At 42.3% G+C, this 25562-nt stretch overlaps 1 protein-coding gene across 21 annotated transcripts in view; it reads right to left on the reverse strand.

Moving 5' to 3' along the window:
* MSI2 (musashi RNA binding protein 2) overlaps nt 1–25562 on the reverse strand; it is a 553967-nt gene that overhangs the window by 84080 nt on the left and 444325 nt on the right. For all 21 annotated transcript variants that reach the window (XM_056816530.1, XM_056816521.1, XM_056816519.1 and 18 more), the window contains one exon: nt 3250–3364. In XM_056816530.1, the coding sequence (XP_056672508.1) occupies nt 3250–3364 (115 nt within the window). The remainder of the gene's footprint in view (nt 1–3249; nt 3365–25562) is intronic.

The raw sequence follows: 25562 nt of genomic DNA on the forward strand, positions 1-25562 counted from the left end.
TCCAACTGAGAAGTGGTGAGAGCTGAAACTACGCTGGTGACTATGTGGGTGGAGAGAAATACCAAAGAGGTAGAATCTATAACTGGATATGGGGCGAGAGGGAAGGAGAGAGGAGAACAAGGATGACTCCAAGGCTGAGAAGCTGGGTGGAAGAATGGCGGTGCCTTGGACAGAAATAGGGAGATTAGGAAAGGGATGGGTTTCTTAGGGCAAGATAGTAAGGTCTGTTTTTTGATGTACTTTAGGTTACAAATCATTAGATTATAAACACCCTGATGGCAGGGACTGTCTTTTGCTTCTTTTTGTATCTCCTGGGCTTATTGCAGCCCCTACATATAGTAGGTGCTTAATAAATGTTGATTTAGATTAATCTGGAAAAATGTCTTACATGTAAAATCTATTGCTTGCCTTCTCAGGGAGAGGGAAAATTTGGTTAAAAATTTGTTTTTATATGTAGTTGAGGAAAAAAATTAAAATAATAAAAAGCTAAAAAAAGGTTATTGATTGATTGAAATGCTGCATCTAAGAAGCTTATGGGGCATCTATGAAGCTAGCTAGGTGGAACAGTGGGATATAGAGTGCTGGGTGTGGAGTCAGGAAGACTTGAGTTCAAATCTAGTTTCAGATGCTTGACTGTGTAATTAGAAAATCTTGAACCCTTGGACTCCATCTCCCAGAATTCTTTTGCTGTCCCAAGAATCCTTTCCCTTAGTTCACGTTTGCATTTGTTACATGTGTGTACATAATTTTGTGGCTCCTCCCCTCTCATGCTCTCTTTTTCCCACATTCGAGGCTGGGTGAGCTCTCTCTTGTTTCTCTAAACTTTATTTTCCTTTTTTGCTTTAAGGTATTATTAATATATCTTATTAAATATAATACTTGGAGTATTTGGATATTAATTTTAAAATCTACAACTGCCCATGTGACCTTGGGAAGTCATTTCACCTGTTTTCCTCAGTTTCTTCAACTATAAAATGGGAATAAGAATAGCACCCATCTCATAGGGTTGTTGTGAGGATCAGATGTCATAATATTTGTAAAGTGCTATTAATACAATGGTAGGGACTATATAAATACTTATTCTTTTCACAACTACTTTTAAATGTAATCCACTAGGCAGTTGTTAATGTGGGATTGGAGCTCAGGAGAGATACTGAATCATATGTAAAGATCTTGATCCATTTACATAAAAATGATAATTAAACTCATAGGAGCTAATAAGGTCTTGGGAGAGAAAGGGAAGGAGGGAGAGGGAGGACAGGGAGAGAGGGAGGGAGAGGGAGAGAGAGAGAGAGAGAGAGAGAGAAAGAGAGAGAGAGACAGAGACAGAGAGAGAGAGAGAGAGAGAAAGAGAGAGAGAGACAGAGACAGAGAGAGAGAGAGAGAAAGAGAGAGAGAGACAGAGACAGAGAGACAGAGACAGACAGAGAGAGAGGGAGAGAGAGACAGACAGAGAGGGAGAGACAGACAGACAGACAGACAGAGGAAGGGAGGGAGAGGGAGAGACAGAGAGGGACAGAGAGAGGAAGAGACAGATAGATAGAAAGAGAAACAGAGAAAGGGAGAGAGACAGAGAGAGAGAGAATGATAAGGAACAATCAGGCAGGTAAGAAGAAAACCCAGAGAGGAGAAATCATCCAGGTGGTTTAGAAAGGTCAGGGAAACAAAACTATAAGGATTAATGGCTATGTAGGAAATCATTCCTGCTTCCTGGTTTCTAGAGATTGGATACAGAATATGAGCCTGTTCCTCTGCACTAAGAAACATGCTGACCTAAGGTCTCTTGCATTATTTTGTTTCTCTATAAAGAATTCACTTATTTACTACAGAGAAAGTGAGAAGCTGGGACCTAGAGAGGTACTTATCAAAGGTCACTCTGTAAACTGGTGAACATTCTCAGGCCCCAGATGTGAAAGTCTTCTCATCGTTCTGGGCTAGGACACCCTTCAGTAGATAATCTCTATGCATTAAGGGGGATTTAGGAGAACTATTCACTCTTCTTAGAAGTCCTTTCTTCTGCTTTCTTTCCCTCCAGAAAATATAGTTGGTTCCATGGTGATAATAACAGTAACAACAATTCATATTTCTATGGCACTTAAAGGATTACAAAACACTTTTCTAACAACTGTGAGAAATAACATGATGAAATGGAAAATATTCTAGATTTTGAGTCCAAGGAACCGAGTTCAAATTCTAGTTCTGTCACTAGCTAGCTCTGTGACTTTGGGCCTCATTTTCTTTATGTCTGAAATGAGGAGGCTTTGCTAAAGGACCTCTAGGATCCATCCTTCAACTCTAATGTATTTCCAGGAGGAAATTTCTTATCCCCATTTTACACATTGAGGAAACTGAGTCTGAGAGAGGGTATTTAAGTGACTTTGCCTAAGATCACAAATCTGGTAAGTATAATTCCAGAGCTTGAATCCAGCCTTTTTTTTTGTTGTTGTTATTATTAACCATATAACCTCTTCCAAGGATACTCCTCTAAAGACTGATTGGTTAACATTAGAAGTTTTTTAAAAGTTAAAAGCCAGCAGTAGTTTAAACAGCAATCCATTTGCAATCCCTAAAGAGCTTATCAGAAGCTTTAGGAGAAGGGACTCTTAGCCAAACCAAATGAAAACCCATTAAAACTAGACAGATCTTGTGCCTGAATGGAATTTTACCATTAAGTACCATTTATCCAATTTTAATTAGTATTTTCTGGACACACAATAACCGGAGCTAAAATACTGTTCTCTTGCCTTGAAATTTCTAATTATTGTTGCGACCTACACAATTATGCATCTTCCCTGCTTTTTCCATCTTGCCTGCCATTTCAACAGCAAGATTTTCAATTATCTGTGTGGACCTGTCAGAGATACCTTTAAGAGAAGGGGCATTATGTGTGTCTCAATTTCTCTAAAAGCCAGGAGAGATCGCTTTTAGTCAGAACAAACACACTTTGTCTTTCATCATTCTTTTTTTTTTTTTGGTGTGAATAAAGAGTAAAAACAGGCTATTTAAAACATCCATTTAAATGCAAATTCTGATATCCCAAGAAAAATGTTAATCATTTAAATAGACAGAATCCTTCCCACGGTGGCACCATTCCCCCCTCTTCCCCACTTTCCCTTCCTGCTTTTTTAAAAAGTGGACTTGTAGCCCAGAAAATTGTCAGAGACACAGTGAACACATCTCCAGCATGGGTGACAAAGGCAGGCAGGGTGACCCTCTTCCACTCCTATTGGTGTCATCCCCCAGACTTACCTAGCATTCCCATGCCTAGCATGAAAGCATCCATTGTGTAAGGGAGGCCCCTGGCCCGTCCTCTTGTCCCGGGTGGGAACATCACTTCCTTGGGCTGTGCTTTCTTACATTCTACCTATGGAGGGGAAAAAAATACGAATGAGATGCTAATGAATTCCGGGGAAATGTCAAATGCAGACCAGATCGAGGTAAGAGAAAGGTTATTTTTAGCTGAGCTCCTAACACTCCAAGTAAAAAGAGTTAAGGAGAGTAAACGGCCTGCAGAATAAATATTTAAGAAAGCATACCCCTTGTGTAAATCTTGCTTTGGAAAGCCCTACAAAGATGAAATCGGCGCAGAAGAAACTGGCAAGACACAGACACACTCGGGTATGATGCCTTGGCTGACAGTTCTCTAACAAAACTGCCTAAAACATCGAACAAAGGCTGCTGTTTGAAGTCCTAATGAAGAAAGCTGTCCTTGAAATCTACTTCCAACCACTCTTTTTCTTATTATTTATCACAATTATTATTTAAATATGTATTATCTTGTCTTCTGTCTTAGTATCAATTCTAAAACAAGGTCAGTTCTAAATTGACTAAAGAAAATTTTCAAAAATCAAAACAAAAACAAACAAACAAAAAAATCCCCAGAAGATCATCGGTAAGGTCTAGGCAATGGGGTTATGAGACTTGCCCAGAGTCAAACAGCTAGGAAGTGTCTGAGGTCAGATTTGAATCCAGGTCCTCCTGTCTCCAGACCTGGTGCTATATCCACTGAGCCACCGATCTGCCCTTCCATATACTCTTTAAAAAGTTAAAGGGTCAACTGTGTTTTTTCATTGCAATCTTCCCTCTTCACCTCCATCCCACCAATGCTGCCAAGTCTTTTTTAGTTGTTATATATTGGGCTACCCCAAAGGGACTCCCCTCATACTTCTTTCTGGATGTGTTTTCACCTTGAGAAGTTCCTAAAAATCCTATCAGTTCATTTAGCCAGAAATCACTTCTATGAAAACTGTACCTATTTGGAACAACAACAACAACAATAAAAGCCCCCTTCTTCACCCCAAAAGAGGCCAGTGAGCAAGGCAAAGGGAAGCAACAAAGTTCAGCACTTGGCTCACAGGAACCAACTCTAGAACTCAACTTGCTGCAGAATTCTAACAAAATTCATCTTTCTGGTTTCCTAGCCCACAGCAGCTGCTAAGTAGCAGCCAATCAGAAGGATGACAGCACGCCACAAAAGAAACAGAAAAATTAAAGAAAGAAAAAATAAGGACTATTGAGTACACAGACAGTTTTTGCTTTAGCAAGTGGACCATTCCCCTGATTTACACATAGCACAAAAGGAGAATTTTCCCACCCCATGGAGGTTGGCAGGAAGGGGCTGTGTGCCTTTGGAGGAAGGGACCTGTAGGGCTTGGGGGCAGAGAAATGAGAACAGAAGGTACACACAGGCTGAAGTTAGCTATGTGGGCTCCTGTCCTGAAATGAGAGGAAGGACATGTGGGGGGAGATACCTGGGGGCTGGACAGGCAGGGGCCGGGAACACACACTCGGTACCCCAGCACAGACAGGTCGTGGACCTGTACATGGGTGGGCAGAGTGGGGCAAAGCCTGGGAGCCCCAAACCCAGCCCTCCATCCAGCGGCAGCAGCAGTGTCTCCATATGTCTGTTCTGCTTTTTCTTGGCTGGTTTTTGTTGTTTGGGTTTATTTTATTTTGGGTGGGGAGGGGAGTCTGTGGAGCTCCAAGCCGAGGGGCAGGAGGGTAGAGGGAGAGCACATGGGACTACACAGTAAAGCTAACATTGACATTTTGGGGGAATGTGGCTTTGGTTCAGAATTCTTTACTTTGATTTTACCTAATGGGAAATTTCCATAAAACAAAAACTATCTGTAATAGTCTGGGACCATTTAGCTTAGAGGGACATCTTCAGAGTCCTGGAAAGCAGGCCAGCGTGAATTTATAGTCAAGAGGATGGCCCCGAATCATCAATAAAAGGTTAACTTATGTTTAATAGACACGAAGACAGGAATGCATGTAATACATGTGCACAGGATCATAGATTTAGTGCTGGAAGGGACCCCAGAGACAATCTTCCTAGCCCGATCCCCTCCTTTTACAGACAAGGAAGCAAAAATCTCAGAGGTTAAGTGACTTCCCTTTCCAGGCTGTACTCCTGACCCACAGAACTTTCTCATGCATGCCACAAAAACCTTTTATCTGGGTAATCTCTATGCCTTTATACCTCCTCCTTCCCCAGATTACTCCCTCCCCTATTAAGTCCCCTTTTATGGGACTCTTTTTATTTATTTTGTCATTGTCATTCGGTTGTTTTCTGACTATTGGGGATTTTCTTGGCAAAGATATTGGAGTGGTTTGCTATTTCCTCCTCCAGCACATTTTGCAGATGAGGAAACTGAGGCAAGCAGGGATAAGGGACTTGCCCAGGGTAACCCAGCTGGTAAGTGTCTGAGGTTGGATTTGAACTCAGGTCTTCCTGACCTGGCACTCTATCCAGAGTGTCACCCAGCTGTCCACTTTTATGTATAGTCTTCCATTTTGTTTTTGTAATCATAGCACTTAGCACAGAGCTGACAGAACATAAGGGCTTAATAAATGCTTGTTGACTTGACTTGCTCAGAATCATACTATTAGCATCAGAAATTAGATTTGAGGTTTTCCTGATTCCAAGCCCACCACTAACCTACCATACACCATGTTCAGAGGTCTGAAACTCTATGAACAATTTAAAAACAAGCAAACAACTTTTCATAATGAATGCCCTACCAAGACCTAGGATATCTATTCTACTTTTGCGTCTTATTATTTATTTTTTAAGACCTTTCTGTCTTAGAAGGGATACTAAGTATTGATTCCAAGGCAGAAGACTGGTCAGGGCTAGGCAATGGGGGTTAAGTGACCTGCCCAGGGTCACACAGCTGGGAAGTGTCTGAGGCCAGATTAGAGCCCAGGATCTCCAGTCTTCAGACCTCTCAATCCACTGAAGCCACCTAGCTGCTGCCATATGTTTTTCAATGATTACATTAAACTTTTAGAAAGAATATCATTCCAAATAGAAAAACTTTGGCCCTTGGTAAGGGTAGGGTGGATTTCATCTCCCCAATAATGCCAGTTAAATGAGGTATCATGTTGGGTATTTCTGGCTTCTGCCTCCCTTAAAGGCAACCAGCCTCAAAGAGAGAGGAGTTTTACACTGTGGAATAGTGAAGATAATTCTTTCATTATTCCTCTTTCATGGTGATTTGCTTCTGGACCCACGGTTCCTAAAGAAAATGTAACACACCTCTTCTCCTGGGTCCTGGGGTAGAGGCCCCACTGTTTATTTTCAACAGGGAACATCATTTACATGAACCCTGCCACTCTTAACAAGCTGAGGAGGGTGGGCGTGCTACGTACATGCAAACAGATAATTACTCAACTCAGACCCTGAAATGGAGAATAATATAGCAAACCAGCTCCTTTCCTAATAGCCCTATCAGTGACAGACTATTGCATTGTCTTATGAAAACCCTATGCTTGTTCCTAAGCAACCTGATCAACGAAAATTTCAGGTTTATACAATTTTCATTTAGGTAACATGAAGGTTAACCGACTGTAATGGGAATATTTTAAACAAAACCACCTACTTTTCCTGCTCCTCCGCTAAATGCACTGAACTCCAGTGGTAGTTCTTTTACTTCTCTCCATTTTTTTCTCGGCAGCACTCAACTATGTGAATTCTGCCAATAACCCACTCTTGCCTCCTGAGCATGGCCATAGGCCTCACCTTCCACATGATGCCACTTCCTTCCTTCCTTCCTTCCTTCCTTCCTTCCTTCCTTCCTTCCTTCCTTCCTTCCTTCCTTCCTTCCTTCCTTCCTTCCTTCCTTCCTTCCTTCCTTCCTTCCTTCCTTCCTTCCTTCCATCTTTCTCTTCCTACTTCCTCTCTCTCCTTCTAGGAAGTATTAAGGCAAGGATCCTTCCTTTCTGTTACCAGTGAACAAACTATGGAAGTAGAAGTGACATGTACCAATAGTTGCAATTATGCTATGAAAGAATTTTGAGGAATGTTACATGGAATGATGCTTTATGATTGGGTCTGGGAGGGATGAGGTATTGTTTGGGTGTTGGTTGGCAAATATCTATTGTGTCAAAATGGAATAGAGAAAAAAATACAGTACACACATACATGACAAGAAAAGACAAAATCAAAGAATATAGAATGAGAAGACAAAAGACAATGAAAGTGATGAAAGCGGGCAGCTAGGTAGCACAGTGAATAGAGAGAGCACCAGAATTGGAATCAGGAAGACTCATCTTCTTCAGTGCAAATCTAGTCTTTAGATTTGTGATCTTGGACAAGTCACTTAACCCTGTTTACCTAACAAAATAAGAAAGTAATGAAAGAAATAAAGGAAGGTAAGGAAGGAAGGATGGAGGGAAAGAAGAAAGGAGGGATGAAAGAAGATGGGAAGGAGAGGGAGAAAGAAGGGAGAGAAAGATGGAAAGAAGGAAGGAGAGAAGAAAGGAGGGAGGGAGGGAGAGAAAGAAGGAAGGGAAGGAAAGAAGGAAGGAAGAAAAGGATGGAGAAAGGAAGGAAGAAAGGGCAACCAGGAAGAATTTCTCATGATCAGGAAGCCTTTTCCTCTCCTTTGTCAATAGAATGATATAGTGCAGAGTGCAAAATTAGGAGGATCTGGGTTCAAATTCTGGATCTAACACAACATCTGTGTGTCATCCTATAAACTGCTAATCCTCTCTTGGCCTCAATCTATACAACTAAAATAAGGGAGGCTGAAAAAAATATGGGCTCTAAGGTCCTATCCATATTTAAACTTGTGAGCTTAAATTTATCACAAATGTGATGGAAAGAACACATAAGATAGGGGTTTGGGAGGCTCAACAGCCCTTTCTGACAAGCCATTCCAGGTCCTAGAGATCCTTGGTGAATGATTTAAACTCTTTAGAGTTTCAATTTCTTCATCTGTGAAATGGGAAGTGTGTATTCTCAGAGTCTTCTCTGATTGTAGTGTGTAGAGTACCTGGAGAAACCTTAAAGTGCCACATAGAGTAAGATTGTTGTTATCTAGCCACTGCTGTCCTCTTTCATCTCTCATACTCAGTGGAATGCAGGTACAGCAGTCCAGGGAGACATTGTTTATAGTTCATATTTGGAAGACTATGTAGTATGTGGGGAGATAAAGTGAGTTCATCCTCTGTATGCTCAATCTAAGAATCCTCAGGACATTCCCAGAGAAGAGAGGATCGAGGAGATAACACGAACCTCATCTTGATCCCACAGGGCTGTGATTTCTTCTTCTAGGTCTCTGGATTTCGAGAGTTTTATTATTATTGTCATTGTTACTAATTTTCACCTTTGGATTCAGAATTTAGATAGAGAATCTGAGGACAAGTCATTGATTAGCTATTATTCTTTTATATTTAGTTATCTTTAGATAATTATGCAGATAGATAAAATGATTATTTAATGCTTTTGAATATTTTTATGTTGTCCAGTAGTTTCAATCCTGCCTGACTAGTCGTGACTCCATCTGGAGTTTTCTTGGGCACAGATATTTCCTTGTTTTAGATGAGAAACTGAGGCAAACAAGGTTAAGTGACTTGTCCATGTATGCACAGCTATTAAGTGTCTGAGGTCATATTTGAACTCAGGATGATGGATCTTCCTGACTCTAGATCCAGTGCTCTATTCACTGAATCTCCTTGGTGTCCTATATTTGTGTTTGTCTGTGTGTGTGTGTTTGTGTGTGATGCATAGACCCATTTAAATACATGCTGCTTCTAAATGAAAGTTCTTTAAAGGCAAGGGCTGTTTTCAGTTTTGTCTTTGTATCCTCAATGCTTAGCACGGTGTTTGGTACTCGGGAATCATTTAATAAATATTTGTTGATGGATGGATGGGCTAAACTGAATATGAGTAATGGAATATAAACATATCCTCTCTAGGCTCAATGAGAGCAAGTATCTTTGGTATCCCTCCAATATGGCGGCTATTCCCATGACAACTAGTACCAAGTAGGACTGCTTTCTAGGTGTTACGACACATCTCTCCCTTCTCCCATTTCCCCTGGCCCATGCTTTAGCAAGACCAACACTAAAATAGACAATATCCACCATCAACTCCCCCCGAAAAGTTCATCCTCAGGCTGATCCATCCAGGGATGTATTTGAAAAAAGGAGAATCTGGATCCTGGAGAAGGCAGCATCTCGAGGTTCTGAGTCCCAGGTCCCTTGAATTAATGCAGAGGTGCTTCACCTCCCACCTCCCACCTCCTACTGTAAGAGTTCAAAACAAGAACAGAACAAAACAACAGTTCTCTTTGATTGAAGGGCTGGTAATTAACAAAGAAATACCATTTGGTTCAGCACAGTTAGGAAAAAAACAACTTTGTAATGAACCTTGTTGGATAACCAAAGGCCAACTGCTGGTACTCGGAGGGCAAGTTTTTAATTCATGACTTAAGAGAAAACACATGGTCACAGAGATAATGTTCAGACCGTTATGAGTCCAATAAATAGACATGTTCTACCTCCCCAGATGCATGAGGGACTGATTTCAACCTTCCTCTCCATAAATACATTCCTCAGTCAGCAAATCAGATGTGGCAATAAAAATAAGGGACAGAGGCAGAGAGTAGAGCTACGATTTCATGAGCCTAGGGGACTCGGGGTCAAGGGGATGCCCTCTACAATGGATGCGGGGACACCCTCTGTAACTTGTAGAATTGCCTAGAACACTAAGAGTTTCTTTGTCTGGTCCTGGATCATTGAGCCAATATGTATCAGAGGCAGGACGAGAACCCAGACCTTCCTTCCTTTGAGTTTGGCTCTCTATCCAGAGGACCACAAAGACTAATAAAACTCAACTTTGATATTGTCCTTTACAGTTTCCAAAATATTTTATGTCAGTGATGTCAAACTCAAATAGGAATGGGGGCCATTAAACCATACATAAGAATCCCCGTGAGGTGCAAACTAACTTCATTTTTAAAATGTGGAATTATCTATGTTTTATTGTATTTTTATTTATTTTGATAAATATTTCCCACTTTTGGACAGGGAGCTTTAGGTAAAGAGTAATGCCTTGTAAGCTTTATTGCTTAAAAAAGTACTTTCTGTACATGATTTCATTTCATGAGATCACAAACTTCAGAATTAGAAAGCACTTTAGAGACTATCTAGTAATAGTGTCTTACTAGACTCGTTCGTTGTTCTGTTGTTTTTCGGTTGTGACGGACTCTTCATGATCCCATTTGGGAATTTCTTGGCAGGGTTCCTGGAGTGGTTTGCTGATCCCCATTTATACATGCTCTCTCCTCATTTCTGCCCCTTGGCTGGAGCTCCAGGGCTTCCCACTCTCCTACCCCGCCCCCAAAAAAAAGACCTTAAAAAAGTGAAAGTAGAAGCAGAAGAGATGATAAACCGCCACCACAGGGAGCCCGTCTGGTGCTTTTGGACAGAACTCCAGCACTTTGGTTTGACTGCAGATAACTGAAACCTCAGAGAAGGGGGCCCTACTGTAGTTACTCCTCTCTCCATTAGAACCTAAGTTCCTTGGACTAAGCTCCTCTTTTGACTTTTTTTAGTAACCTCAGGACTCAGCACAGTGTCTGGCAGATAGTGAGTCTAATAAATGAATGTGTATGAACTGGCTGATGGATAAATTCTAAATAGGGAGTTGCGTGGAGACTGTCATAAACCTGATTATCAGAAATTCCTGGCCAGTTCTCAGCCTCTCACAGCCCTTTGGATGAGGCCATGCCCAGTCTTCCACAGAACATACCAAGGCCAGAGGAGCAGGGACCTTGAATTGATAGATTTACACTTGGTAAACCTGGAAAATGAGACGTAGAAGGTGGTATGAGGGTGGATGAAGGTGCTTGAAATTTTTATGAGAACCTTATTGATCTGAAGGCTTTTGCTCCAGCTGTCTTGTTTAAAGACAATGAAAACATTCATTAGAGCAAGGACTCTAATCAAGAAGACTCAAAAGTTGATGGAAGGCAGAAGAGAGACGATCAGAAGAAGCTACAGAAACTGACGATGACTACCAAAGAGTTACTATTTCAGATCTATATTCTTCCAGGTTTTTTGGGTCATCTCTAATCCGGGGCTAGCCAATCTTTCCACTCTGATTCCCACCATTCTACAGCTTGTCTGGAGCAAAGGGTTCACGCTGTACTCCTCCCTGGGACCATAAAGCATTTTTCTTAAAACACAGATCTGATCATGCCATTCTTTTGCTCCAGAAGCTCCCACAACTTCCTATTTCCTCTAGGATGAAATACAATGTCGTTTGACATTTAAAGCCTTTAATGATCTGTCTCCGCTTCACCTTCCCAGGTTTTTATGGCACATTACACTCCTTTAAGAAATTTAATTCTAGATAAGCATCCTGTTTACCGTTACCTATACATAACATCCTTCTCCTGCCCATGCCTTTGCACACTTTGCCTGTCTCTCATACCTGTGTCCACTCTCCTCATCTCTGCCTCTTGGAATTCCTAGTTTCCTTTCAAAGATATCTCAACTTTCACCTTCTATAAGAAGCCTATCCTGTCTTAAGTTGCTTGGTATTTATTCTGTATGGGAAACTAGGGCACTAGGCTTGGAATCAGGAAGACTCATCTGTATGAGTTCAAATCTGACCTTAGACACTTACTAGGTGTGTGGCCCTGGGCAAGTCACTTAGCCCCATGTGCCTCAGTTTCCTCATCTGTAAAATGAACTGGAGAAGGAGATGGCAAACCACCATCTTTGCCAAGAAAACCTTAAAACATAGTCACAGGGAGTCGGATACAACTTAAACAGTTGAAAAACAACACATTGTGTCCAAGTTATTTCCTACCGAGTGTTCATTTTTTGAGGGCAAGGACTGTTTCACTTTTATATCTATGTCCCCAGAGCCTAGCATTTAACAGATGATTGATAAATGCTTACAAGCAGGGCAGCTAGATGCTGCAGTGGAGAGAACACTGGGCACAGAGAAAGGAAGACCTGAGTTCAAATCTGGCATCAGACACTTGCTAGCTGTGTGACTCTGGGCAAGTCATTTATCCTTGTTGGCTTCAGTTTCCCCATTTGTAAAGCAAGATGGAGAATGGCAAACCACTCTAGTATCTTCGCCAAGAAAACCCCAAATGGGGCCACAATGGATCAGACATGACTGAAAACCCACTGAACCAAATGGCATGGAGAACTAAGGGTAGTTGAGGGCTGTTAGTGGTGGTATGGTGGACCAATTGTAGCTCTTCTCCCTTCTCTACTCATGTAGCAAAACAAAAGAGCTGTTTTCCTTATGGAGAATGACCATTAGGTGCAGAAGAGCTCAAGCAAACACTTGTACAAGAGTATTCACCTTACAGAGTTTGCCCCCCAAAAGACCAACAGATGCCTGCAATTTTGCGCCAACGATGAGTCGTGGAAATAGTCTTGTCTTATCTTTGCACATAGTAGGCAGTTACTAAATTCAGGCTCAAATGGATTTGCCCTTGCACTGGACAAAAAAACAAAATAATTTTAAAACAAGGCTTTCTCTGTAAGTAAACAAGGGACATATTAGCCTACTTAAGAGTAAAGGCCTCTGGTAGCAGCATTAACTTCAGACGATGAATGTGCTAATTATAAATGATTCATATCTATTTGTTTAAGCACAGAGGTTCCCCAAGATATATAGTCCAGCATCCCTTTCCCTAGCTAGCAGTATTAGTCTCAGTATTTTGTAGTAAGCAAACCTCATTTCTTTTTATAAAAAAAAATATTTCATTACTCTGACTTTTCCTTAATTCAGACTGACCTTCCCCTGCCCAATTAAGATGAATTATCAGGGTTCTCCTCTACTCAGAAAAACCAGCAGCCTGCAATGGAGAGTGCAAATTCCACAGCAGAGCACTGAGGGCTGGAGAGGGAGCCAGGGCATGGGGCAAAGAAAGAAAAGCAAGATCAGCAAATGGAGAAAGTATCAGGAGGAAGGAGACTGGAAGGGAAGGAAGGTACAAATAAGAAGTATGGGTGGGAGGAAGATGGGCAGCTAGGTGGTACAGTGAATAGAAGGGTTGAACTGGAAGTCCTGAAGGTGTGAGTTCAAATCCTGCCTTAGACTCTAGCTTAAGTGAATCTGGGCAAGTTATTTGACCTCTCCCAGTCTGTTTCCTTATCCGTAAAATGGGATCTACTTCACAGGGTTGTGTGGGGATCAAGATATATGTAAAAAAGCTCTGCAAATCTATTCAAATACTAGTTATTAAGATGTTCAGGAAACTCTTCAAGTAAGAGTGGGGAAGTGGGGTTCCCTCAAAGATAACCCTTTCCCACCACATCATTTGATTAGAGGCTGGTCCTGGTGGGTGAGGTTGGGGGTGGGAGAAGTTACCTAGGAGATATACTTCTGAGTTTCCACTTATTTTTTATTTATTTTTAATCCTTACCTTCTGTTTTAGAATCAATACTGTGTGTTGGTTCAAAGGTAGAAGAGCGGTAAAGGCTAGGCAATAGGGGTTAAGTGACTTGTCCAGGATCATACAACTAGGAAGTACTTGAGGCCAGATTTAAACCCAGGACCTCCCATCTCTAGGCCTGGCTCTCAATCCACTGTGCCACCCAGATGTCTTCTGAGTTTCCATTTAAAGGAGGGGAGAAGTATAGATGGATAGGAAGAAGTTAGACTGTGTATCTGGTACACCAGGGCAACTCTGAAGGATCACAAGGTCTAGAGATGACCTATATTATACTTTGATATCATCTAGTCTAACCCCCTTTATTTTACAGAATTATCAATATCAGAGGATTGGAATCAATAGAGTGGCCACAGATTCTGGAGGGAAGTGCCCAGAGGTTGTGGGTTTTTGTTTGTTTGTTTTGTTGCTCTTTTCAGCGTTTCCTTTAATTCCTTGCATTTGTGGCATATTATAAAAAGCAGCTATGGGATAATAAAACCCTGATCTTGGAGTCCAAGGGTTTGCCTGAATCAGCCTATCTATCTATCTATCTATCTATCTATCTATCTATCTATCTATCTATCTATCTATCTATCTTTCTTTCTTTCTTTCTTTCTTTCTTTCTTTCTTTCTTTCTTTCTTTCTTTCTTTCTTTCTTTCTTTCTTTCTTTCTCCTCTCTTCCCTCTCTCCCTCACCCCCGTTCTTACCTTCCAAGATATGTAAAAAAAAAAAAGAGGAGGAATTTCTAATGCTAGCATTAAACCTTTGGGTTACAAATTTTAACTCCTCTTAGAAGCATGACTGTAGACAAGTCAATTACCTTCTCTGTCTAGTTTCTTCAGTTGTTTCTACCTTCTCCCTTCCAGTGTTGTTGTGAGGAAAACACTTTGAAATGTTATCTATTGGCATCTTAACTGCCTACTCAAGGGGCTGGAAGTGTGAAAAGTTCTGCTTAAAGCAGGATGTCCACAAAATATTGTTATTATCTAGTTAGGTGTGGTATAAGGATAGAGAACTGTTCTCATTCACAGTCACAAAGACCTTGGTTCAAACACTGCTTCCAACAGTTCTGGGTGACCTCAGGCAGGTACCAATCCACAACAGAAGGAGTTTCTTAGCCAAAGAAAACATAGGCCTGGTCTATAAAATAAACAAAAAGACTAAAAAACCAAAAGAAGGAGCCTTTATAGGTCATTGTCACATTGTATCATTCTCCAAGTCCAGAGCATGGTTCTAGCTATATTTAGAATGTGATCATTCAGCCACAAGAAGAGGAGAAAACAGGAGAAGCAGAGAAAGATGGGGAAACTCCCAGCTGGGGTGGTGATTCTCTTTGATCTTCCCATTTACCTATTTTTGCTCCATTTTTGATTCTTTCCCATCTCCACCCATCTGCCTGGGTGAATTCATTCCTCAAGCTTTTGTTTGTCAGGTGCACAAGGAAAGAGGGAGAGGACCCTTAGAGTAGGGGCCTCGGGAGGGCAGCTGCTGCCTTTCCTATTTCACTTCTGAGCCCCAAGAGGGGAAATCTGACTTCAGGACACTGTCTGCCTGCAAGGTAATTTCAAGGTCAAGAGTGTTTGCACCTTTCGCTAGAACTCCTAACAATGACATAAGGCTTGGAACCCCTTAATATTGTTCAGCAAAGGGCTTATGCAATCCATCCATCCATCCATCCATCCATCCATCCATCCATCCATCCAGGGAAATCTCTCTCTCTCTCTCTCTCTCTCTCTCTCTCTCTCTCTCTCTCTCTCTCTCTCTCTCTCTCTCTCTCTCTCTGTCTCTGTCTCTCTGTCTCTCTCTGAAGAAAAAAGAAAAGTAAAGAAAAAAGAGGGGGAATCTACTGTTATCATTAAACCTCTGGGAAGGATCATGAGAACAGGTCCCAGAAAGATCAAGGAGAGATATGTTCCCACAAGGGTAACGTTAGAAAGGGGGAAGAGATCTGAAGGAGATGGGTCGATTGCTCCCCTGCTCTCCCTTTTCTCTTGCCAGGGAGCATCAGAGCCCACCCTGCATGAATGGGGGTGGGTGGGTAAAGGCTTCAGCTAGGTGGCTGAGGTACTCAGATTTGGCTGCCTTAGAAAAATGATCTCTCGGGCTCTCCTGCAATGAAGCTAGCTGTCAAGGACGCGTGAAGGACAAATGAAAGGAGGGAAAAATAGTCTATGCCTCGTACTACTAACACAACTTTCCTCTTTGACAAAAAAAAAATCAGAAGTCCCAGTGCTTCTGCCCCTTTGGCCTGTGCCCTCCTTCCTCCCCTCCTCAGCCCCCCACAAACCCCACGCTCCAGCACTTTGGAGCTTCCACATAAAAAGTGCTTGTGTGTGTGTGTGTGTGTGTGTGTGTGTGTGTGTGTGTGTGTGTAAGCTGTTTGGTAGGGTGGATCCCTCCCACATAAACACACAGATTCATTTATTAAATGCCTCTCTGGCATTTTCTTTTTTGCCTTCATCCTGCCTTGTTTAATACTGCATTTGACATTCTCATTTTATAAATGGCAACGGAAGCAGAATGGATAGACTAAAATTAGCTTACAAGTGAGAAGGATGCTAGAAATAGGCTCCCGAACACGGCAGCCTAGTTAATCCCTCACTCTTTCCTCCTCTTCTGCTCCCCCTCACTATACCCTTTGGGGCTCGGTCTCCCAAATGAAGCAGCTTGACCTCTGGGACCTGGGACAGGGCCCTGGGAGGTACAGCAAGCACCTCCAGACCAGGCACTTCCCTAGTGACAGTGACACGATTCTAGGAATTTGGCACAGATCCAATCCCTGGCTAGTACCCCTCTGTTTAGTTTCAATAAGCAACTGCCCGGGGCTATGGCTACTGTGGGATTGGTATTTTTAGGCTCAGAGATCTAGGGACTTTAAAGGGCATTTGGTATAGCCTCTGTATTTTACAGTTGAGGAAACTGAGGCCTGCAAAGGAGAAGTGATTCATTCAAAATCATATAGATTGTAAGGGAGTGGAGCTAGGATTCAAAATCAGATATTCTGAATCTAAATCCAGAACTCTTTCAGGTACAAGAATAATGAATAATAACAACAATAACAGCAACCACAATAGCTAGGTGGCTATAGAATCCAGATTAGAGTCAGGAATACTCATCTTCCTGCGTTCAAACTGGCTTCAGATATTTATCCACTGGGTGACCCTGGGCAAGTCATTTAACCTGTTTATCTCAGTTTCCTCATCTGTAAAACAGGCTGGAGAAGGAAATGGCAAATCACTCCTGTATCTGTGCCAAGAAAACCCCAAATGGGGTCATGAAGAGTCAGTCATGATTTAGTAACAACAACTCTAAAACAACAAACAAGTATATATAGAATGATTTAAGGATGGCAAAGGACTTTATCTTTGATTCTCACACTGACTCTGTGAAATAGTTATTATTATCCTTGTTTTACAGATGAGGAAACTGAGACTGAGAGAGATTAAATGACTTGGCTAGGATCACACAGCTAGTGTCTAAAGCAGGATTTGATGAAGAACATGATACCAAAATAGGTTAAATGACTTGTCCAAGGCCATGCAAGGGAAGAGTAGAAAAGCAGGTCTTTAGACTCCAGCACAGGATGAGTGAGCGCTGTCGCCTCAGGTTTATACTCTTGCTCCCTGGTTTTGCTCCTCCGTGCCCACAGTCTCCAGAGGGATCCTTTGAAGGGGGGGGGGAGAGGAGGGGTGTATGTCAGTTTCCCACTTCAATTCTCCTCAAAGTGGGAGCCAGAAGAGTCTGCGGTCCATGTCACAAAGGATGCTGCCTCTTCCCTATTCAGGAGACGTCGTCTCACGGAGGTGTGCAGCTCCCAGCTACTGGCCAGCCCAGGGGTTAGACACACGGAATCTATTGATTTAAACAGAGCTGGGTGTAATGTTTTTTTATCGGTGACAAGTCCTGGAGCTGTGTGGATCCAGAGCCCCCAAAGAGGAGGAGACAGAGCCAGGGAGGCTTCTCTGATTGGCACCTAGCCATTCCATCTCCACTAGTGGAGAGGCTGATAAATTTGGAATTAGGTGTTCAGTTGTTCTGAGTTGTGTCCAATTCTTCGTGACCCCATTTGGGGTTTTCTTTTTTTTTTTTTAAATTCATTTATTTAATTAATTTAGAACATTTTCCCATGGTTACACGATTCATGTTTTTTCCCTCCCCTTTTCCCTCTCCCCTCTTGTAGCCAATGAACAATTCCACTGGTTTTATGGGTATCATTTATCACAACTTATTTCCATATCACTAATATTTGCAATAGAGTGATTGTTTAGAGTCTACATCCCATTTGGGGGTTTCTTGGCAAAGATGCTGAAGTGGTTTGCCCTTTCCTTTTCCAGTTCATTTTACAGATGGGGAAACTGAGGCCAACAGGGACAAGTGACCTGCCCAGGGTCCCACAGCTAGTGAGTGTCTGAGGCTGGATTTGAACTCAGGAAGAGGAGTCCTCCTGACTCCAGACCTAGCACTCAATCTACTTTACCTGTGTTAATATGGAATCTGGAAACCTCAAACTTGTAGCCTAGTAAGATCTGATGAACCCCAAGTTTCAGGACTAGCTGATAAGCTGGAGACTCCAAAGCTTGTATTGGTTCCCTGTTCCCATGAAGGGAATCTCAGTCTAGCAGTCTCCGACTGAATAATGGACCCTAAGGTAAATAACAACCCCAGTTAGGTAGGGCTAAGCAAAAGCTGAGTGCCTCTTTCCCTTAGAAGCTTCTCCCATTGTATCACATCCCCCTTTCAGGGATCGAACTCAGGACCTGCAGCTTATGAGGCTGACATGCCCATCAGATCTTACTAAGCTACAAGTCTGGCATTTCTAGATCCCATGAGGACATTACCTATCTCTGGGGAATTAGGTGACCTGGGTTCAAATCCAAACTCCCATACTTAACTATGTGATGTTGGGTAAGAAAGTCCCTTAACCTCCCTCAGCCTCAGTTTCCTCATTTGCAAAATGAGCCGGAGAAGAAAAGGGCAACCACTTCAGTAGCTTTGCCAAGAAAACCCCCCAAAGTTTTCAAAACAACTGAACAACAAGAGGCAGAGGTAAAGAAGAAAGTGTATTACAGATATAGATTGACGGCTTCAATGGGATTGTGTATATGTATATGTACCCAGAACTTCAGAGGCTAACTAGTCCAACCCCCCCTCTCTTTAAAGAGGATAGCACGGAAAGCCCAGAGCTAAGTGACTGGCCCAAGGACACACAGGTATTTAGCCTCAGAGACAGGAACTCTTCTGACTTCAGCCCTAGTATTTCCCTACAAAGCCTGTACAGAGGCTTTTTATGGAGGCAGGAGATGGCATCCCCAGTGTGGAGAACAGGAAGAAGCTGGCCAATTTGGCTGGAACACTGAGTACATGCAACAGAGAAATATGAAATAAATCTGGGCAGGCATGCTAGATGCATAATAGATGCTGGACTGTAAAGAGCTTTAAATGCCAAGTTGGGAACTCTTGTTTGATCTGAGAGACAATAGGGAGCTAGAGTTGAGGATTCTGGAGCTGGGAAGGGCCACCAGGAGACCTGTGCTTCAGATAATTGTTGCCCCTCCACTAATACAGATAACTGAAAAGCCCCCTGCTGCAGTCTGGCTTTTGTTAAAGAGATGTATGCCTAGAAAAAGAGTATGTATATAAAAGCTTTGTAAATTAAGTCATCATAAATGTGCCAAGGAGATCGCCATATAGGGTTAAGTCCTTTTGTAAAGCAAAGAACCAGGATCATAGAATTAGAGCTGGGAAGGATCTTAGAGGTCATTGAGTCTAATAACTTTTTTCTCCCCCACAACCTCCTCATTTTATAGGTGAGAAAATTGAGGTCTATGGAGGGGAAGGGATTTTCCCAAGGTCAAGCACAATAGTCAGTAGCTGAGGCAGGATTTGAATTCAAATTCTGTGATTCAGAATTAGGTATTCTTTCCACTAAATCCTATTGCTTTCCTGATTGCTCCTACCTAATTCAATTTTGGTATATAATTCCTTACTTTTTGCAAATTTGGTTAAACCTAATTTAGTGTGTGTGTGTGTGTGCAAGAGAGAGAGAGAGAGAGAGAGAGAGAGAGAGAGAGAGAGAGAGAGAGAGAGAGAGAGAGAGAGAGAGAGAGACTGAGACAGAGAGAGAAAAGAGAGACAGAGAAAAGAGAGGAGAGAAAATAGAGAAAGAAAAGAGAGAGAGACAAGGGAGAAAGAGGAGAGAGAGGGAGAGGGAGAAAGGGAGAGGGAGGGAGAGGGAAAAAGGGAGAGGGAGAGAGAGAGACAGAGACAGAGACAGAGAGACAGAGAGACAGAGAGAGAGAGAGAGAGAAAGAGAGAGAGACACAGAGAGAGAGAGAGAGAGAGACAGAGAGACCCACTGTGGGTAAATTAAAAATGGAATTCCCATCTCTTCCATCCAAAAATAAATTTCACCCTTTACTCCTTTTAGACAATTCCTTGAGTCCTGGCTAGAGGGGAGCAGCTTTGATTTCCTGCAAAAATAATTGGGCCCCTAATGAAACTCCTACTCAGCTCTTTGCTAATTCCAGTCTCCCTTCTTTTGTGACTGTCACTTATACTTCTCTTGCTTTGAGGCTGCTATCTGGCCCCTAATCAAGTTAGTACCCCCACTGCTGAGGTTACTGCTTCAATCAGGGGGGAAGCTGCGTGTGGCATTATTAGGCAGCATCCTCCTACTTTGGGACTCAATGGAATGGGTGAGAGTGTGATTTCTCTCTAAATGATTAAAAAAATGGTTCTACTGTCTTATGTAAGTGACATTCACATTTGGCTGTGATGAAAAGGATACAAAGAACCCAGAAGACAAGGGCTGGAATTCAGGTTTTGCATCTTCCCCAAGTGTCCTTAGGTAAATTACTTTACCCTCTCTGTGCCTCAGGTTCCCCCTCTGTAAAAGGGGTTCCATTAGATTGTGAGCTCCCAGAGGGAAGGGTCTGTCTTTTGCCTTTCTTTGTATTGTCAGAGCTTAGCATGATGTCTAGCAGTCCACACTTAATTGATGTTAACTGTTTGAATTTTAAAGGTGATATGAAAATATATCATAGGTTTCTCTAGACTCCGTCTCTGGTTCTGCCACTAAAGTATAGGTTTTAAAGCTCTTGGCATCATTCTCCCCACTGCCTCATCCCTGCCCCCATGACTTTCATTAAGGATAATGGGTGAAAAAAGGCAGGAAGTGCCTTGAGAACTGTAGCTCTCATAGTGTCAAAACAGACAAAAGCTGCTATGGATACAACTCCCAGACTCTAGTTCTAGTCAGGAATCAAGTCACTTCCTGGTGTGTGATCCAACTTTTCTTCTTTTGACATGAATGAAATTTATTTCATTTTGCCAAGCATTAAGTGCCTGTGACATTCAAAGGGGGGTGCTGGTGGTCAGTGGGAGCACAATGGCAACAATCTTTACCTTAAGGATCTTACATTCTATTGGAGGAAACCACATGGGGTCACAGTATGGGCTGCTTACTTTGAAGACAATGATCCTAAAATGTTTGAAAGTCTTCACTTGAGAAACTAAAGAAAACTTATGAGGGCAGCTCTTTTGTTCATTTATTTATTGCCTATAACTTACAATTTAGACAAATTAACTGTCTTCCTTTCTTCTTCCCTCCCTCCATTCTTTTCTCCCTCCTTTCTTTCTTTCTTTCTTTCTTTCTTTTTTCTTTCTTTCTTTCTTTCTTTCTTTCTTTCTTTCTTTCTTTCTTTCTTTCTTTCTTTCTTTCTTTCTTTCTTTCTTTCTTTCTTTCTTTCTTTCTTTCTTTCTTTCTTTCTTTCTTTCTTTCCCTCCCTCCCTCCCTCCCTCCCTTCCTTCCTTCCTTCCTTCCTTCCTTCCTTCCTTCCTTCCTTCCTTCCTTCCTTCCTTCCTTCCTTCCTTCCTTCCTTCCTTCCTTCCTCCCTCTCTCTTTCTCTCTCTTTCAAGATGTGTGTATGAGTTTGTGAATGTGTGTGTGAAATTTAGGCCCTCAGTCTTTCAGAGATGGTTAAGAAAGACCTCTTCTAACATTCATGTCTCAGAGAAGAATCATTACTCCACAGTTTCATAACAGAAAATGTTTCCCTCCTTCCCAGTGGGAGAGAATGGAGCCATTCAACAACAAATGAGAATTAAGGTCACTCTTTTGCACCCCAACAGTCTTCTAACACCTGACCTAGCTCCCTGGTTTTCCTGTCTGAAGATGTCTCTGCTCCCAGTAATTTCTACTTATGTGCAGGAGTGGTTTGGAGAAGAAATCAAGGGATATAGATTAAATTTGTTCTGCCTGGGACCCTTGAGCCCCAACTAGAAGGAACAGTTGGAAGGCACAGCTAGGAAATATTGGAGGCCAGATTTGAATCCAAGTCTTCCTGATTCCAGACCTAATGTTCTATTCACTGTGCTACCTAGCTGCCCCCAAGTAGTATTTCTTAGTGCATGGTCTGATGAGAGAGTCAACAAGCAATTATGTACAAACAAAATATAGACAGAATAAATTGAGGAAAGGCTCTAAGCTTAAGGAGGACTGGAAAGACTTCTTGCAGACGATGAGAATTTAGCTGAGACATGAAGGAAGCCAAGGGAAGCCAGGTGGTAGAGAGGAGGAGAGAACATATTCCAGGCAGGAGGGATGGCCAACAAAAATGCTTCAAGCTGGGAAATGGAATGTCATGTATGAAGAACAGCAAGAAGGTGGTGTCACTGGATTACAGAGTACATGGAAAGGAGTATTGGGTTTGATTTGGGCATTCTAGGTCCTAGACAGCATGGTACAATGACAAAAGAGTTCTAAACTTGGGTTCAGAAAATGAGGCTCAGATCTTGGCAGTGACGTGAACTGCCTATATGTTCTTGGGTCTCTTAGAGCTTCATTTTATCATCTGTACTGTAAAGGAGTTGGACCAGATAGCCACTAAGATTCCATCCATCTCTAAAATCTATATCCTATTATTCTACCTACCCACCCCTTTCTCCTTTAAATTCCTTGATGGTCTAGCCACATTGGACTATCTTCTATTTCCCATTCTTGGCCTGTCCTCTACCATCTCTGGTGGGTCAACATGATGAAATGGAATGAGCAACTCCATTGGGAGCTAGGAGATGTATGGGTCAATTACAGCTCTATTACTTACTGTATTTTTGACCCCAGGCAGGTCATTTCATCTCTATTTCTTCATATGTAAAATGAATGAGTTAAATTAAGTGTCTCAGAAGGGACTGCTTCTAAAGTTCCCTTTCAGCTAAAATTTGGGGGTGCATCTCTCTGGTGATGCTTTGGCTCCAAGATTAGAATGGCTTTCACCCTACCTCTGGCCACTAAGTTCTTTCCGTCCTCCAAGACCCAGATCCCTGAGGCTTTCCTAGAGAGGAGAGGTTCTGGGTTCAAATCTGACCTCAGACACTTCCTGGCTGTGTAACCCAGGGCAAGTCACTTAATTTTCCTAGGCTTGCCACTCTCCTGCCTTGAAAAAAAATGATTCTAAGATGGAAGGTGAGGGTTTCTTTTTTTTCTTTTTTATCTTTTCAGGTTTATCTTTATTATTGAAAAAGCTGTTTTCTTAGCCCAACTATTACTCTGACTCTTTTTTTTTTTTGAAGGTGAGGGTTTTTAAAAAATTCCAAAAAAAAAAAATAAGCACCCGTCCTGATGTGGCAGCCAATAATAACACAGCAGTCTTGTAGAGAGCTCAGCTCTTCAGCTCTGTGACTAAATGCACTAAACCCAGGGTCAGGAAAAACCTGGTCTCAAATCCTGATGCTGACACTTATTTTGTGACCATGGACAAAATCGTGGGGATCTCATCTGGTAAATTCCTGTGTGCCCACCTCACTACAGGGTTATTTGACAGCCTAAATGACACCATATATAATAAGTGCCACATAGATTGTGAAGCACTGTAGAGATGCCAACAATTATTCCTGCTATGTAACTTTGGTCATACCACTTCCCTCACTGAATCTTACCCATCTCACTGACTTACTGTAAGGAATAAATGAGGAAAGAGATTTGAGAACCACTTTTAAAAGAGATATACAGATGCAGGAAGAATACTCACTGGTCACTGATTAACTTAACATTCTTGCTGGATTTCCAGGCAGCATGGGGAATTAGAAAGGGCACTGGATGGGGGTTGGAGAAGGGAGAAGGGATTAAGCCTTTGTGCTGTCTCATTCAATCCTCACAACAAAGATGAGGAAACTGAGGCAGACAGCCAGGGTCACACAGCTAGTAAGTATATTACTCTGGATTTGAACACAGGTCTTCTTGACTCCAGGCACTCTATCCACTGTGTTACTAGCTGCCCAGAAACCTTTAGAGGCAGAAGACCTAGGCTCCAATCCTGGTCCTGCCTTTTTCCTTATGTATAAATCAGGTTCCTCATCATTAAACTGAAAGGCTTTCCTCGAATCTCCAGCATGTTAGCCCAGTGCCTGGCACATTTTGTTGTTCTTCAATTGTTCGGTTTGATTCTTTGTGACCCCATGGAACAAAACATACCAATACTGTCCGTATGTTTTCTCAGCAAGGATGCTGGAGTGGTTTACCATTTCTTTTACCAGCTCATTTTACAGATGAAGAAACTGAGGCAAACAGAGTTAAGTGACTTGCCCAGGGTCATATAGCTATTAAATATCTAAGGTCAGATTTGAACTTGGGCTCTCCTGATTCCAGGCCCTGTGCGCTCTACTCACTGAGTGAGCTAGCTGCCTGGCACATAGTAGGAGCTTAAAAAATGTATACTATTGTCTCAGTGTCTATAAAATGAAAGGGTTGGACCAGATGACCTCTAAGAGCCCTTGCACCTCCAATCTAGGACCCCGTGTTGCAAGTGAGCACCCTGAGGATGGGGGTCTACCCCATTACTGCTCTGTATTTATCCTTCATTCATTCTCCTGATGTTTAACCTGTATTTGCCAGGAATGACTTGAAGCCAGCAAAGAGTGTGTGGCTCTCCCCTGGATAAACAAGGGCATCTTACTGGAGACCAGGCTTATTTCATCTCCAGCCTCTCTGATGGGGCCTTTAACATCACCACACAGAAAGACAACCTGCTGAAAGAGAAAAGCGTGAAGGCATCCATCCCTTCACCCCAGAAGGCAATGGGTTTTGTACTTTGGGGGTTGGCTGGGGGGGAAGATAGAGGGGAAGAGAGGCATAGAGGGGAGTGGAAATCCTATTAGTAACGAAGTAACAGCTCATCTATCTCCCCTGTACCACCTTAACATCGAGGCTGACATCCCCAACATATAGTATGCAAAGAAACTGTATTTTCATTTCAGATGCATATTATGGCAAGGAACAATATGAACAATATTATTTTAGTGCCCTGGGAAAAAATTAGCAAGTCAAATGTTGAATCAGGCCTGTAGCATATGCTAAGAAGATTGCTTTGATCTTATCCACACTAAAAGCTCTATTATTGGATTTAAAGTCGGTGAACACATATCAGACCAATATACAATGCATATCTGAATACATGTTTCAGAAGCAAGGAATGTTTTGACAAAGGGAAGGGGAATATTTTAACTGAAAATATCAAAGTTACTGCCGAGATTGAAACACACATATTTCTCTCCCTCCCCTCTCTTGGCTGTGAGTTGTGCAAGCCAACAGAGCTGTGATGGCTTGGAGGGATTTGCTGACAGCTTGGGAAACACTGGCTGAGTCGCCAGTTTGGGCCCGGCAAGGGGTTTTCTTCTCTCTTCCACTCCCAAGAATTTGGAGAGGGAAGGACGAACAGAAGGATCTGTGGGATCTGGGGCCGGTTATGCAGCCCTCTAGTGGTCACTGTCCTAAGGTCCTGCCTGGGAAGTCGGCTTATTCTTTCCCCTCTATGTCCCAATTGGGCTTCCCTTCAGAGCTCTCCTATACTCCAGCCTCCAACCTTCCCTGA

The sequence above is a fragment of the Monodelphis domestica genome, chromosome 2 (assembly GCF_027887165.1).
Source record: "Monodelphis domestica isolate mMonDom1 chromosome 2, mMonDom1.pri, whole genome shotgun sequence".
Classification (NCBI taxonomy): domain Eukaryota; kingdom Metazoa; phylum Chordata; class Mammalia; order Didelphimorphia; family Didelphidae; genus Monodelphis; species Monodelphis domestica.